Source organism: Calypte anna, chromosome 10 (genome assembly GCF_003957555.1).
Source record: "Calypte anna isolate BGI_N300 chromosome 10, bCalAnn1_v1.p, whole genome shotgun sequence".
Lineage (NCBI taxonomy): Eukaryota > Metazoa > Chordata > Aves > Apodiformes > Trochilidae > Calypte > Calypte anna.
The window spans coordinates 17,836,169-17,850,292 of NC_044256.1; the positions used below are offsets into that span (position 1 = coordinate 17,836,169).

Consider the following 14,124-nt stretch of genomic DNA (forward strand, 5'->3'; position numbering starts at 1 on the left):
TATCCACAGAAGAGCTGTGAGGCAGGGCACAGACTTTAACTCTACTAAATGAAGTGCACTGGCAGGGTAAGAGCCACAGACACATCAGCACAACCATGTTCTGTTTTCCTACCTTTGGAGCAGTAATTGTGTCTGTAAAGGTAACTGTCCTGAGGTTGCTGCTGCCATCTTACAATATAGTAGGAGAGGTTCCCATTAGGAAGAGAGGGAGGATTCCATTTCACAATCAGTTGGGATGAGGAGTTGGATGCTGAAATAACATCCAAGGGAATGGATGGCACTGTAGAGGAGAAAAGAAAAAAAGGAACACATTTAAATGTAGAGCATTCTACAATGTATTTCAATGAAAACTTTCAAAGTGAATCCAAACCCATTTCCATTCTCTAAGAAAAAACCCCAAACCATTGTATTTCAAAGAAAATATTTCCTCCTTACACCCCACTGACAGTGATTATTAAGGATTTAATTGCAGCCACCTATAGTCCCAGTCCCAAGTTGTACCTGAATTTACAACAGAACAAAGTCTGAAATCCTAACACCAAAAAAACCCTTATAGTATCCAACGAAAATAATGTCTGAAAAAACACAGTTTTAATTTAAATCTTAATACTGCCTGCATAATTACTGACTCTTTCTAGCATTGAAAACATCATAAATTCAATTTCTGTATTAACAAATGAACTTTTATAACAGAATAAGCAGTGTTATAGAGCAATAGAATAATAGAACAATAGCTGCAGTGTTATGAACCTCTTACCCAAGAGCCCAGGATCTCACCTGCAGCATTGGTTCTTATATATACAATTTCACTTTTTGCTCCATGAATATGACGGTTTTCCATCATTGTGAGGGTAACAGCCTTGACATAAATGGCATATTGGGTCCAAGGTTTCAATCCCTGCAGTAGAATCCCAGGATTGTTCTCTTTGTTTGGTGGCAGGTCAACGTCAACCATGTTCCAGCTATTGGAACCACACGCATCTTGCCCATCGTACTCTGTCACGTTTTTGAATGGTCTAAAATATCAAAAGAAAAAATAGTATAAACTACTTCTTTTCTCCTAAGAACGATAATATTTTTATGGGAATCCTTCACTTTATTGTTGCTTAGTAAAACAAATAAAGCTTTTTTCCACAGCAGAATAAAACAGAATAAAATTGGTATTTATTTCCAAGCACTAAAAAATTCACAGTTCGGCTTCAGCTGCAGTTTTTAGCTTCAGTCACTAGAAATAAAACAAAGCTCTCTAAGAAAACACTAAACTTCTTATCCAAAACAGGCTGAAATGCTTCAGACATATTGAGACTTCAGTTAAGTATATAACTCAAAACAGTTACTGATAGTAGCAGAGCTTTTTACCATCAAGGACTTAAAACTTCCATGACTAGCCTTGACCAGTCCTAAAGGCTTTTTTTCCTCTTATATTCTCACACAATACAAACACACTTCTTCAGTCATGTAGTTCTATTTTTCATAAGTTGCAACACTGGTGCAAGAGCCTATGAAGTCCTGTTCTTGTTATTAATTATTACAGCCTCATCAACACTGAGATTATTGCATCACAGTACCACAGTGATGCTCTTTCTCAAGCCATGCTGGACACCAGCAGTATGTGCTTTTGTGTCTCAATCTCTGCTAACCATGTCAGTACTGGCACTCTGAACCTCCCCTTCATTCCTCCAAACCACTTGGAGAGTTATTAGTGGGCACATCTGGGGCTTTTTTGACAATATGAAATCTGAGACACTGCAAGGATGTGCAAGGGCAGAGACACCTCCCAAGAAATTCGGATCTCTCCAGAAACTCCTTCATTTTTGAAAGATATTAAAGCAGAAAACTACCAAAGCCAGATTATCTAAATAACCCTAAACAGTGAGCAAACAAATCATCAAGGTGACAGGGTGAACTCTTAATCTGTGATGCTCTCTAGTCAGTACTATGACTACAAAAGTAAGAGATCTCAGTCAACATGACATACAATGCACACCAAATCTGACCCCTGAAAACAGCCAAGGCATCCACCTGCAGTTTTGAATTATTTTTTCTTTAAATTTTGAATCTCCCTGACAGATTTGGAATCCATTTGTAGCCTTCAATCCCAACAATCCTCTCTGAACAAACAGTGGGGCTCGAGAACGAAACATGTAAATGACACGTGAACTGCCTGACAAAGGTTTTTGCACTAGTGAAAGAACAACTAAGAGCTGTGTCTTGCACTGCCCTGCTTAGGCTCTGACAACATCTACTTACGCTTCTTTGTAGTAAACAGTGAAGCTGATGAGATCTCTGTAGTCTGGAGGGCGATACCGTTCCCACGTCAGTTTAATGCGATTCTTCAGCGTGGTGTTGGAAACAAAACGCAGAATGTGGCTCTCACCTGCAAAGACAAGACATGGCAGAGTTGCCATCACAGCATCTATTTGGTTTTCCTGTTTCCTGGGTATCAGTTTTAGGCTAATTAGCCTGCTCAGTAGTGCTGGTGACACCACAGTATACAAACTGCCTTTGTCTCTGTAGAGCTACCTATCTCCTGCTCCATTTGAGTGTTAACCAGTGAAATCATTCTGGAACATGCTGGAGCTCCTCATTATTTTTCTGACGTGGATTTTCTATGAATGCATCATCAGAAAGCTCTTGAACACCGCTTTGGGCTCACCCTGAGTGAGGAATGGAAATCCTCTTTACTCACAGGGCTGGCTTAGAAGGCTGAAACTCATCATCCAAATCCCATGCACGTGCAGAGTAGTAACTGGTCTCTGTGTTCTCAGGACAACTTTTGACAACTACAACTTGTTTTTGTGGGGAATGGACAACAGGGAAAGGACAAAGGAATTTATCTACCTACTCATGAGGGGCTGGACCAAGAACTCCAAAACTCAGTTCATATACTGCACAACCATTTGATGGCAGCAGCTTCCAGCTACTCCTCTGAACAGAGCTGGATGGAAGCTGGCAGCATTGAAATGAATGGCTTCCCACTACCAACTCATTGAGCTTTCCAATTCAAGACAAAGTAGCATTTTAAAAACTTCATTCTTGGATAAAGAAATTGTGTTCCAAATGTCAACTGTGAGATAGTTTCTAACATTCCATAGAAGTTTCTGAAAATAAAGGGGTTTTCACTCTCATGTACACTGGCATTATTGGTGCTATCTTTTCAAAGGCAGTTTAGCTTTTGTTGATTCTTTTCCCCTTCTCAGAGTCAGAAAGCTTTCTGTAATCGTTTTTTTAAAAACAAAACAAAACAAAACAGGCAGTGGCTGGCACTAGCCTCAGTGGTAGTAAGGACTGACTGTGTGTCTGTAAATCCTCTTGGACTGCAAGCCTTTGCTCTATTGAATGTGCAAAGAATGGAGTGTGCTTACAACAAGGATCTATGCCATCTGCATTTATGCATCATGCCTGAAGAGACATTCAGCAGAGAATGTGTCCCAGTTTTGTAAACACCACGCAGAACAAGGGGACTTGACTTATGCACAAGATCTATTTTCATTTACTCAACTCCAAGAATGCCACAAATAGACCAAAGAAAAATGCATTGTCAGGTCTTGGAGTCTGAGGTCAAATTTGTAAGCATTCTGTCATTTTAATTCCTAGATGACAGATTGCTTTTAAATGTATTGGTTACACCTGAAGACCTGTTGTGAAGACCATCCAAGCCAAAAGAAGACTCTGAAAACTCTGACCATTGAAGAATCCAAATTTAAATGCAGAAATGGCTGAAGTTTAGGCAAACTGTAGAACACTAAAAAACCTTGTGAATTCAAGAGCAAGGATTTTCAAAATACAGCACAGCAAATTCAGTTTACAACAAGCATGTCTAGCAACAAGGTAAAATATTTGGCAGGAGCTGAAAAGAAGCTTGAACATAAGAGAAAATGTCTGTTTTGCTGTCTGTGGAATTGTTGTTCAGCAATCTTTTCAGTAAAAAGAGCGAGCAGGTATCTGAGAGAGGAAAATACCTAAAATTATGTACGTTTGTGAAAGAAACAGAGAAAATACTCCTCACTGGATACACCAAAACACCAGATTTTATTTCTTATTTCCCAGGTTTGTTCCTATTGTCACCCAAAGCTGCTGTCGCAAAAAAAGGTACTTGGAAAGCAGTCATAAATATTCTAAATGGTCTAAGTGTGTTGGTCTGGTTTTTTTTACTACTCTCCTATGTAGTCTGTCTTTTTGGGTTTTTTGTTTGTCTTTCTGTGATTTTTTGTTTGTTTGTTTGTTTACTTACAGGAGGCTCGCTCCCCATTATTCCTCGGATTTATATCTCCTTTGCTCTGACGTCCCTTGGTTCCTGAAACTTCCTCCATCCGGTAGATCTCAGACACACAGAGTTTAGGATTAAATGCAAAGTACATTTTCCCCTCCTTGATCGTCAGGTTGTGATGGTTCCAGTCCCACAGCTGCTGAAGATTGTGGTTGTCAAGCACGTAGAAGGAATAGTTCCTAGAAGGGAATTTTTGAAGGGAAAATATTAGTTTTAATTCCTAGCCAATTCCAACCAAGAGTATCTTAATATGAGCAAACTTTTAAACACCCTGTTTCCTCTTATTACTTTAAACTTGTGTTCAGCAGATTAAAGGATTTTCTTCTCTCCCTGGGAAGAAGTTTTCCCTGAATGCTCACTTTGGTCAGAGGGCAGGGAAATGACTGCACCACAGGATTCCAAGCCTGACACACACCATGTAAAACTCACTGCAACATGTGTTTTAATAATTGCATGTGCTCTGAACAGCAGGTCTCTACCCTGGATTTTCCAATTTGTGGCAAATGGGAAGCAATAACCTTGAATACCATATGGGAGGAAAAGCATGGTGCAGTTCTGACAATAAAACACAATCATGAACCCAGCTGTCCTGCTTATCTTTATCAAAGCAACTGTAGGAATTTGCAAAGTGAGGTTTTCTTGCCTGTCTTATTCACCTCTTTGCCCAGCACAGATGTCCTACATAGGTTTTTCCAAACTGTGCCCAGTACAGTTGCACTTGCATATCCAAACCTGACAGCAAACACTTGCACTGACTGCACAACCCAGCAGCCACTCTTCAAAGGACAGAGCTAACACCACAGGCAGCAGCACATGCTGAGCACACCCTATAAGCACAGCAGTGGAATAACATGAGCATCCTTAACTTCCACAGATACTGAATGCAAAATTGTGCATGTAAATCCCATTATATATTAAGAAGAAATTCCTGGTACCACTCAAATGTGCTGAACTGGGAGGAAAAAACAACAGGTGCAAGAAAAGCAAGATTATAGGCTCTGCCTGAGCAGCAAATCAACACCTGCACAAAAGCACATTTTGGAACAGTAGGGACAGGAATGGACAACTGGAAAATGAGTTAAAGGTCTGTGTAGCTGATGAACCCAAATCAAGTCATCATGGCAGCATTTATTGTACCATTCTGTGGAAGGTCCCACCAACATTAACTACATCAACTTAAAATCCATTATTAACACAGTTAAGGCTTGTAAGTTCTGCAAGCCATTCTGCATTGGTTGGCTCAGGTCAATGTAGTTAAACAAGGCTTTCTATACATCCTTTAACCACAGAAAGTTTCTGCAGGGTGACATGGTAGAGAAACCACAGGGCTTGTAAGAAGCTTCCATGCTACTCACTTAGGGTTTTCCTTCAACTATTTCATTTAAAAATTAGCATCAATTCCTCCCTCTTCCCAACCTCAAGTGGAAACTGCATTCTGGTTGCAGTCTGTGCAAACCATGGTTGCAGTTTTTTATTACACACCAAAATACTGAGTGTATTTTCAGAACAATGTGAAAGACAAGTGGCTTCTCTTATTTCCAACTACCCCTTTATTATCCAGAGCCTGCCTGCCAATGAAGTTAAAATACCTGGTACCACTTCAGGCAGATGCCAAGAAGATGCTCAGTTGGCAGGGAAGCACACAGGTGTTTGTACCTTAGGTGCATCATGCCCAGAGAGAACAAGGATGCTGAACTGCACATGGGATTTGACCAACCCAAAAACTGGGTTTATTTGAGACACCTCTTACTCTGTTGCAGGTCACTAAAATCCCTCCAGCTCCCTGTGCACAGCTGAAAAGGTAACATTTCACCATAATTAGCCACATGATTAAGTGATGGCAACTAAGCTTTTCAGGAAAGACCCAAAAAGCTGGACTCAGACTCAACACAATGAACCGAGGTGTGGCTCCACCATTATAGAAACCATCTTAAGTATTTAATAACAACCTAGCCTGTCTCTGCTCCCAACTGTGCCAATTAGGCTTCAGACACTAGATGCAATTCTTTTATTAAAGCAATGTGGCTAAGCTTTCAAAACAGTGAATAAATGAGGCAAATCAAGCTCGCACTGGTGCTTTACACCACTGCACAGCAACTGGCCCAGAGCTGGGACTTACTGTGGCTCAGACATTAAAGCCATCTGCACAAGCCTGAGCAGCCAGAGGCAAGGCAAGCAGGTCCTAAGGGTTTATTTATACACTGAAAGTATAAATCAGTGAAAATTATATTCTAGCCCCATTCAAAGCACCAGGGAAATCACTTCTACATACAGCCTCAGTGACAGGAGAGGTGCAGTGCTGCATGGCTTGAAAGGTGGAGCAGAGGGCAACCACAGTGCATTTAGGGCTTAGGTTATAAATAAAGTTATAAATAAAGATTATATCAGACTCTAGCCGTAACAGCTGTGGAAAAAGATCAGGATGCCAAGGAAGATAACACGGAAAGAATAAAAAAGATTCACTGTAGGAAAACAAAGCACTGCCAGTCAAACCCTGGAGACTGTAACTAAGGGACTGACTGGAGATTATGGCCTGAAGGACATGCTAAACCTCTGAACAGAAGCAGGAGGCACATTTGGGTCTCATTCTTGCCCTAAAAACCCTCAAGGCAACCTGCATAACCCATGCACACCCACAGGAGAGAATTCCCAAAACTACTAATGCCTCTGCTTCAAAATGATGTTGAAAACTGGCAGGGATTGTTATAGAGTTTGTCCTCATTTTGCTGCACAAGTTGAAACATCAGCAGCCAGTTGGTGCCCCAACGTGACCTATTCCTCAGTCTCTATCTCCTCACTTGCTCCTGGAGGCCACAAATCACTCATTTTCCAGGTACCTGACCTGGAGATGCTTTGAGAAGTGATTCCCACATGCCACCCATCAACACAGCAGCTCCAACTGGTGACAGCAATAAACACACAGCACCCTGGCAGGGGTGCAACAGACACCAAGACCCCCCCAATCCTGGAACAGACACCAAGACCCCTCATCTCCATTTCAGTTTTCCTAATTGCAAAGAGAAAAATTTCTTGCCACGGGTGCACATTCACTGCAGAGATAGCATTCAAAAGAGTCAGTGAGTATCTGGAAAAAAAACCTAATTAAGTTCCCTCTGAACTTTTTGATTTTCTGTGCTAACCAAGGCAGGTGCCAGCACTTGAATAAGGAAGAAAGAAATAATGAGGTACTGGTTTGTCAGCCCAGTTCAATTAAAAAATAAATATAAAAGTAAAAAAAAAAAAAAAAAAAAAAAGAATGGGGTCAGTCACGTAATGAAGGACTAACAGAACCGATCTTAAGTTAACCTCCCTCTCACCCCCTAGGGCTATGCAGGCATAAACAGCTATTTTTCAAGCAGCTCAGTACTTCCCAGGTTAAGACCCCACTCCCTGTTGTTCATAACTCTGCCAAAGTTAATTGTACAAGCTCAGTTCTTCCTTGCCAGGTGTCTGTTTCCATTCAAGTATTTTTGATGATGTTTTTTAGACTATGTTAATACCTGAATTATGGTAGGTATTTTCCAAGCAAAGAGACTGCCCCTAACCCGAAGTATGTAACTGCAGTAATATCCTAGCATGGGTGAATTTTAGCTCAAGTAGCTCCTTACTATATACCTACTTCAGCTCCCTCACCCAGTTTCATTTTCCTCTTCAAAGCTGCACCATTTACCTCTCTATTTGGAAATCTGATTTAAAAACCTGCTGTTTCCCTTCATTATCAGCACTCCTTGCTGACATACCAGGTACCATAAATATTTATAAATAATACTTGAAAGACAAAGCTAAATTCCTATTTAAAGAGAGCAAGGGAGAGAGGGGGAGAAAAGGAAAGACATTGATAATTGGAGTATCCATGAGAGCACATCACATCATAAATGGGCTGAATGAGCCTCGTGCTTAGCAAAGTGACAAACTTCCAGGGTTTGCAATTAGAACCAAGCTTTTCTTTAGAGGCAGCCTTTTTACTGAAAAAAAAAGGTGTGCTTTTCAAGGACAGGATGAAAAGCTGCCCTGAAACTTGCTCTGTCAGATGGTGGAATTTTAAAAATTTAAGGCTGACCAAAGAGAGAAAGAGGGAGGTTGTGAAGAATCCCTCATGCTGTAACTTTATCCTGTTGAGACAGATCTGTCAGATGCAACCTTTCCCATGACCCTCCCACCACCTTTTCTTATATGGATTTCTCAAAATTCTTCACTTAATAGATCTCTCTCTACTGAGGGAGATGTGCTTCTCCCAGAGAGCACTGGTTTGAACTTGGGATGACTACTTGACTCAGAAAGAGGAAGAGAAAGAGCAAAGCAGTTTGCTGAAGGACCATCACCACACCTCAGCACTCTGAGGTCTGAAGAGATAAGAACCTTTGCCTCAACTACCTCATCACAGGAAAAAATGGAGTTCTACACATTAAGAGTATTGTATATTGTGTAGTTATAGAAGCAACATAACTCCCAGCAAACATTTCAAGGGATCAATTTTACTTTTACAGATCAGTTCCTGCTTGATAGACAATTCATTTAACGTTGTCATTTCTAGAAGTTGCAAACAATTGCAACTTGCAATCTATTTCCTACCAGTTGGAACATTTCCAGTTCCACTCCCTGGTTATTAGAGTTCAGGTTTCCTTTCAGCTGACATTCTCCACAAAACTCTACTAAGAGCCAACAGTAAACAACTGCAAGGAAATCCAATTGGTTTTGAAGATCAAACAGAGACAAGGAACAAATGAAGACACTTTTATCAATGCAAACAACTTCCCTAGAAAACCTGAAGGGAAAAGCAACAGCAAAGTTACCATAAATACATTTCTAATGTACTCAATTTAATATGCTGATTTGGATAGTAATTCAAATGAGTGACGACTGTGCCACGGTGTTCATTAGGAGAAAAAAGCTGTAAGTGGAAGAGAGGATTCTATAAATGGTATGTGGATGTTTATTAGGAGACTTATTCTCTGCAGCTTCCTACCAAAGTGAAATTGCATCTACAAATATCTGCATACTTACCCATCCACCTGTTCCTCTCCCAGAATGTACCTCAGGTTCTTCAGGAAAGACAAGGAGACCAAGGCATGGGAGTGGCGAATCTTCACGTACCCTGTCACTGTCTCAATCAGACCCATAAAATTCTCCAGTTCTGAAGCAATGTTATCTACAGTAAAGAAAATAGTAATTTTATCATTGCAGAACTCATAGCTTTGATTGTTGTTCTGCTTAATGCAGCATTAGCTCAGTAAAAGAAAATGTTTGTTGCTTTTGAAAATGACAGACACCGATATTCCTCCCCCACTAACAGCCGCCTGGGCAAGCAGATGGTTGAAAGGCAAAATAAAGCCACAGAGCAACAGTGGAAAACCAGTTTCCCTTTTCCAAATGGTATACCTGCTTTTTCCATGGAGGCTGTACTCTGAAGCCAGCACCAAATGTTGAGCCAGCATTCTGGCAGGGATGAAAAGACCCTTGTGTAAATGTACATATCCGTGAGACTGGAACTGCTGCTCAGCTACAAAGCAAAGCTCAGGCAGAAATCTCCATTGGAAAACAGAGAATGAGACTAAGAAGAGGTAGATATGCTACTGGGCTTCTCTGTGGCATAAAGCATTGCTTTCTGTGACCTAAAAAGCTCTGGCTACTAAGCTGAGTACCCTTGGTCAAACAGCAAAGATAAAACCATAAGGATGTCCTTATGCCATGAAGAGTGTTCCAGATCTTCCTTCTGTAGCAGTGGGACCACATGTGAAATACTTTACATGCTTCTGTTCCTAAACCCTGAACTTTTCATGCAGCAGGAGGAAGGAAATCAGATCTATCTCAATCTTTCAACCTTATTATTCATGAAACCAAAAAGGACCTTCTACAGGGAGATGTATTTCCCATGAAAACTAACAGGGATTTTGATTCTGCTTTTAAGAGCTCATCAACTGTCAACACTTCCCTGACTGATGAATCACTGCTCTGACAAATTTAATCCAGAGCTTGTTAGAGACATGTGACAAAGGTGGCAAGCTCACTAATGATGACCATCCAGAGGCACAGTGCTAGGTTTTATATGAGTTCTTAGCATTCTGGGTTTCCATGTTTTAGCAAAACACCACACCTTGCCTTGCAGAGAGAGGATAGGCAGTCTTACAATGCCATGCCTTAAAAATTATTTACCTACCCAGATGAAAGGAATTTCAATTTTCCACCTTCTCAGGCCTTTACTATTCCTGTGGGGCTACTGCTCATCTCACTGCCTAATCCTGGTTCCCTGTCCTGCCAAAAAACCTAACAAAAATACCAGCTTTTACTGCTTTACAACTTGCTGAATACCTATACCATCCACATGCTGCAGGATGGTGCTGCAGTGGCCAAATCAAACAGAAAGATTGCGATGGGACTGGAAAGCAAACAGTTTGCTGAGTTTTTCATGTTGTTAACATTATGCTGACAGACAAAAGGAAAAACATTTAAAGCAGCCTTATCAGAGGTTCATAGAGAGAAACAATCACTTACTTCCACGGCGGATGTTAATCAGCAGATTTCCCTTGAGAATTGTGCATCCCTGCAACATTTGTGCTGATGTGACAGAGTCAATGGTCTTCGTTTTCTCATCCTCACAAATTTTGGGGCAAGGTCCCTCACACGGGCTGCAGAACATGCTGTGGGGAAAGAAAGGGAGATTGAAAATAAGCAACAATACGCAGCTCAGAGTCTATGGACTGCTTTGAGTTCAGTTTTTGAAAGATATTTCCCTCTAAAGCTTAGAAAAATACTTCAAGCTAGAAGGATTTTCTTCCTTCAGCAGAGGGCTGTGTATATCACCAAATTTGTCTTCTGGACTCCAGAGAGGCTGGAACATCATACCCCTCATTTACAGCAACACAGGAGTGGATGAATGGATTCATACTTGCTGTCTGGCAGCTTCTGAAAGGCTGTGTGGTCCTTCCAAAGTGGAATACACTTCAGGTAAAACCCAGTGCCCTTGCATTTATGCATTCACTCTAACTTAATTACATTCAGGTAGACCAGGCTTTTCATTTATGCAGACAGCCTCAGAGGGTTTTTATTCTTCAAGTTTTTATTTTTCCACTTATTCTAGCACTTTCCTTGTTATTTCATTATTACTTACTCCACCTTATCACTTGAGAGGATGAAACATAGGCTTCTGATGACAGCACTGATGAACACAGACTTTACTGTTTTTAAAAGAATCTGAAGCCACTTTCTTGAGGTTTAAAGAACCATGTCAATTGATAACAGTTTTTCACACATAAACAATAAAAGAAAGAAGCTTCCTTTTCTGAGTAGCAAGCTCCTGTTTCAAAACCCTGCACTATAACATGCCACAAACCACTAAAAGCTGCAGACACAAGCAAGAGGCATTCAACTAAATGTACAAAGAATGATGGAAGTGCTTTCCATTTGCAACTATTTGTTAACACCATCTCTGGGGAACAAAACATCCACTGGCCTTGCTGTTACAGCTCCTTTCAATCTCTGCAGCAGAACACAACACTGAGATAAGATAGCAATGGCCATGCACTTCAGGGGAAGCAAGTTCAAACAGCTGGTACTACAAGCTGGAGTAAATAACAAAAGAAACATTTCTCGGGTGAATATCTGGACTGAAGCAAAGGCAGTGTGAAGTTGTTTACATCCAAATGTCAACTGGAGACTGCCTTATGGATTGAACAGAGGGATGACAGACGTGCAGGCACAGGACTGGTGCGGGCATTGTCACAACCATTTCTCTGAAAAACCCAACATCTAGGAACTGCCTACAAAGGCATCTTATTAGCATGGGCACTGAAGCACTAGGAATTTTATCACACTGACTGTCTTTTACTCAAAGTCTATGACTTGCAAGGGCCAGTGGGCAACTAAGGCTGTTTAAAACACTGGCAAAATAAGAAAATCATAAGCACACCTCACTCCAACTGTTACAATTCAGTAAGAGTAGTTGAGTGACATTCTTGAAAGAAATTATTCTATATAGTGTTGTCAGCTGCTGCATTATTTTTGTCAGCACTTATTGATTGCTCCCTTCTTAAATACCATTGTTATCTTTTGAAAACAATGAAAAAAAAGAAAATAGGATTAAATACTCTAAGAATATATGTGCCTAAAATGCAAGCACACACAAAGCAAATGATATACAAAGCAGGATCGTTCCTACAGGTTGTTCTGTGTGATAACAGCCATCAGTCAGCCTCTAACCTGGTGTTGTTACAACTCTTATACCCTGTGTGTTCACTTTCACCTTGTTACTGTCAACTTGAAGCCCTGGTTCTGTGTTGCACTGACCTCACATCCTTCAGAAGACTCGGTGACAATGCACAGGACCACACACAACCAGACCTTCTGATGGTGAATTCATCTAAGCAAGCTTTTACCAGGAAGCCATGCAATTCCCCACTCTATGCTCTCCTTACTACCTCATGTGATTTCCATCACAAGCTGCTACAGAACAGGGGCTGGAAGCAACAGAACACAACACCTTGGACGGACTTCCCAGATGCCGCGTTACCTTTGGCTCCCGTTGCGGATGAATCCGGAGGGGCACTCGGCCATGCACTCATCGTTGTGAATCACAAACCTCTCATATTCACTTGTTTCAGTGGCAGGGACTTTGGAGCAAAACTCTTTTGTCACGCAGCGCCAGCCCTCGAATTTGTAGGTGTTGGGAGGGCAGGTGGGCAGGCAGACTCCTTCGTAGTAGTAATTGCGGCAGGCAACGCAGGCGGTGTTGTTATCAGGGGCTGTGCAGCTCCCCAGGCACTCCGGGTGGCAACACTCGTTCTGGTCTGTACAGGCTCTCTTGCCACAGGAGCTGGGACACACTGCAAGACAGAAAGTGAAGCAGTGTTGAGCCAGAGCTGTTAAATAAAGGGAATGACATGAAAGGAAGAACAGCGATCCATGCAACTCTGTGCTTTCACTCCCAGGGCTCCAGAGTATTTCTGCGAAAAAAGCAACTCCTGTAAAGCTGACAAACTAAATTCAGTTTTTCTCTGTTTTAGTTGCCTGAAAATATTGTTTTCTCAGACCTAACTTATAGTATAAGTCAATTAAATAATAAGGAAAACTGCTGAGAGTAAAATCAACATAAGGATAATAGAAGCAGCCAAGTACTGGAACCTATTCCATTGCCCTAGTATTATGGTTAATTCTTTTTTTTCAAGTGCTGACTTATTGTCTTTCTAAGCATTTCTTGTCTTTCCTATTTATTCTTCAAATTGGTCTTTACTGGCATGAAAATAAGCTTCCTTTAAACAACTTAATTACACTTGTACAATAAAGCACTGCTATACTGTAGCACACATGGTTAGATTGACCCCAGTGTAGCATCCCAATGTTGCTTATGTATGCAAAATGAGGTTTAATAAAGTGCAGATGCTACACATCAAATACTGTGGAATCATGGAGCTACAATTTTCCTCTGAAGAGCTAAACAGAATTCCTCCTTATCCCCAAATTCCCAAATTCTGGGTTCAGAGAACAAAAATATGAAAGGGAGGAAAAAAAAAAATAAAAAACCAAACCAGAAAAACCTGGGGTGCAAATTTATGGAGACATTTGTTTCATGTGAAAGCATTTCAGCTTGAATGACAGGAACAAAGAGCAGAATCATCAGCAGACAAGCTCACCACTGTTACATCAAAAGAAGTGGCAGCATTATATTTATGTAACAGCAACATTTTGATTACAGCTTTCTATGGCCTTTTAGCCACCCAAGCTGTGTGCCAGAGGCCCTGTAAACAAATAGAGATAGGAAGTCTGGTCTGCATTAAGTAACTGTTTTCCACTTTCTAACTTTGCTAGAACACAGTACCAATAATAACAGCATACAAGGGAATTTCAGGAGTACAACTACA

General features: G+C 40.9%; 1 protein-coding gene across 2 annotated transcripts in view; it reads right to left on the reverse strand.

Annotated features, from left to right (window-relative positions):
* The window catches only part of IGF1R (insulin like growth factor 1 receptor), a 178,993-nt gene that overhangs the window by 32,701 nt on the left and 132,168 nt on the right, over positions 1-14,124 (reverse strand). For both annotated transcript variants that reach the window (XM_030457406.1, XM_030457405.1), the window contains exons 3-9: positions 12,777-13,089; positions 10,763-10,908; positions 9,275-9,419; positions 4,235-4,449; positions 2,251-2,377; positions 778-1,016; positions 113-280 (exon numbers count right to left, since the gene is read on the reverse strand). In XM_030457406.1, coding sequence (XP_030313266.1) covers positions 113-280; positions 778-1,016; positions 2,251-2,377; positions 4,235-4,449; positions 9,275-9,419; positions 10,763-10,908; positions 12,777-13,089 — 1,353 coding nt within the window. The remainder of the gene's footprint in view (positions 1-112; positions 281-777; positions 1,017-2,250; positions 2,378-4,234; positions 4,450-9,274; positions 9,420-10,762; positions 10,909-12,776; positions 13,090-14,124) is intronic.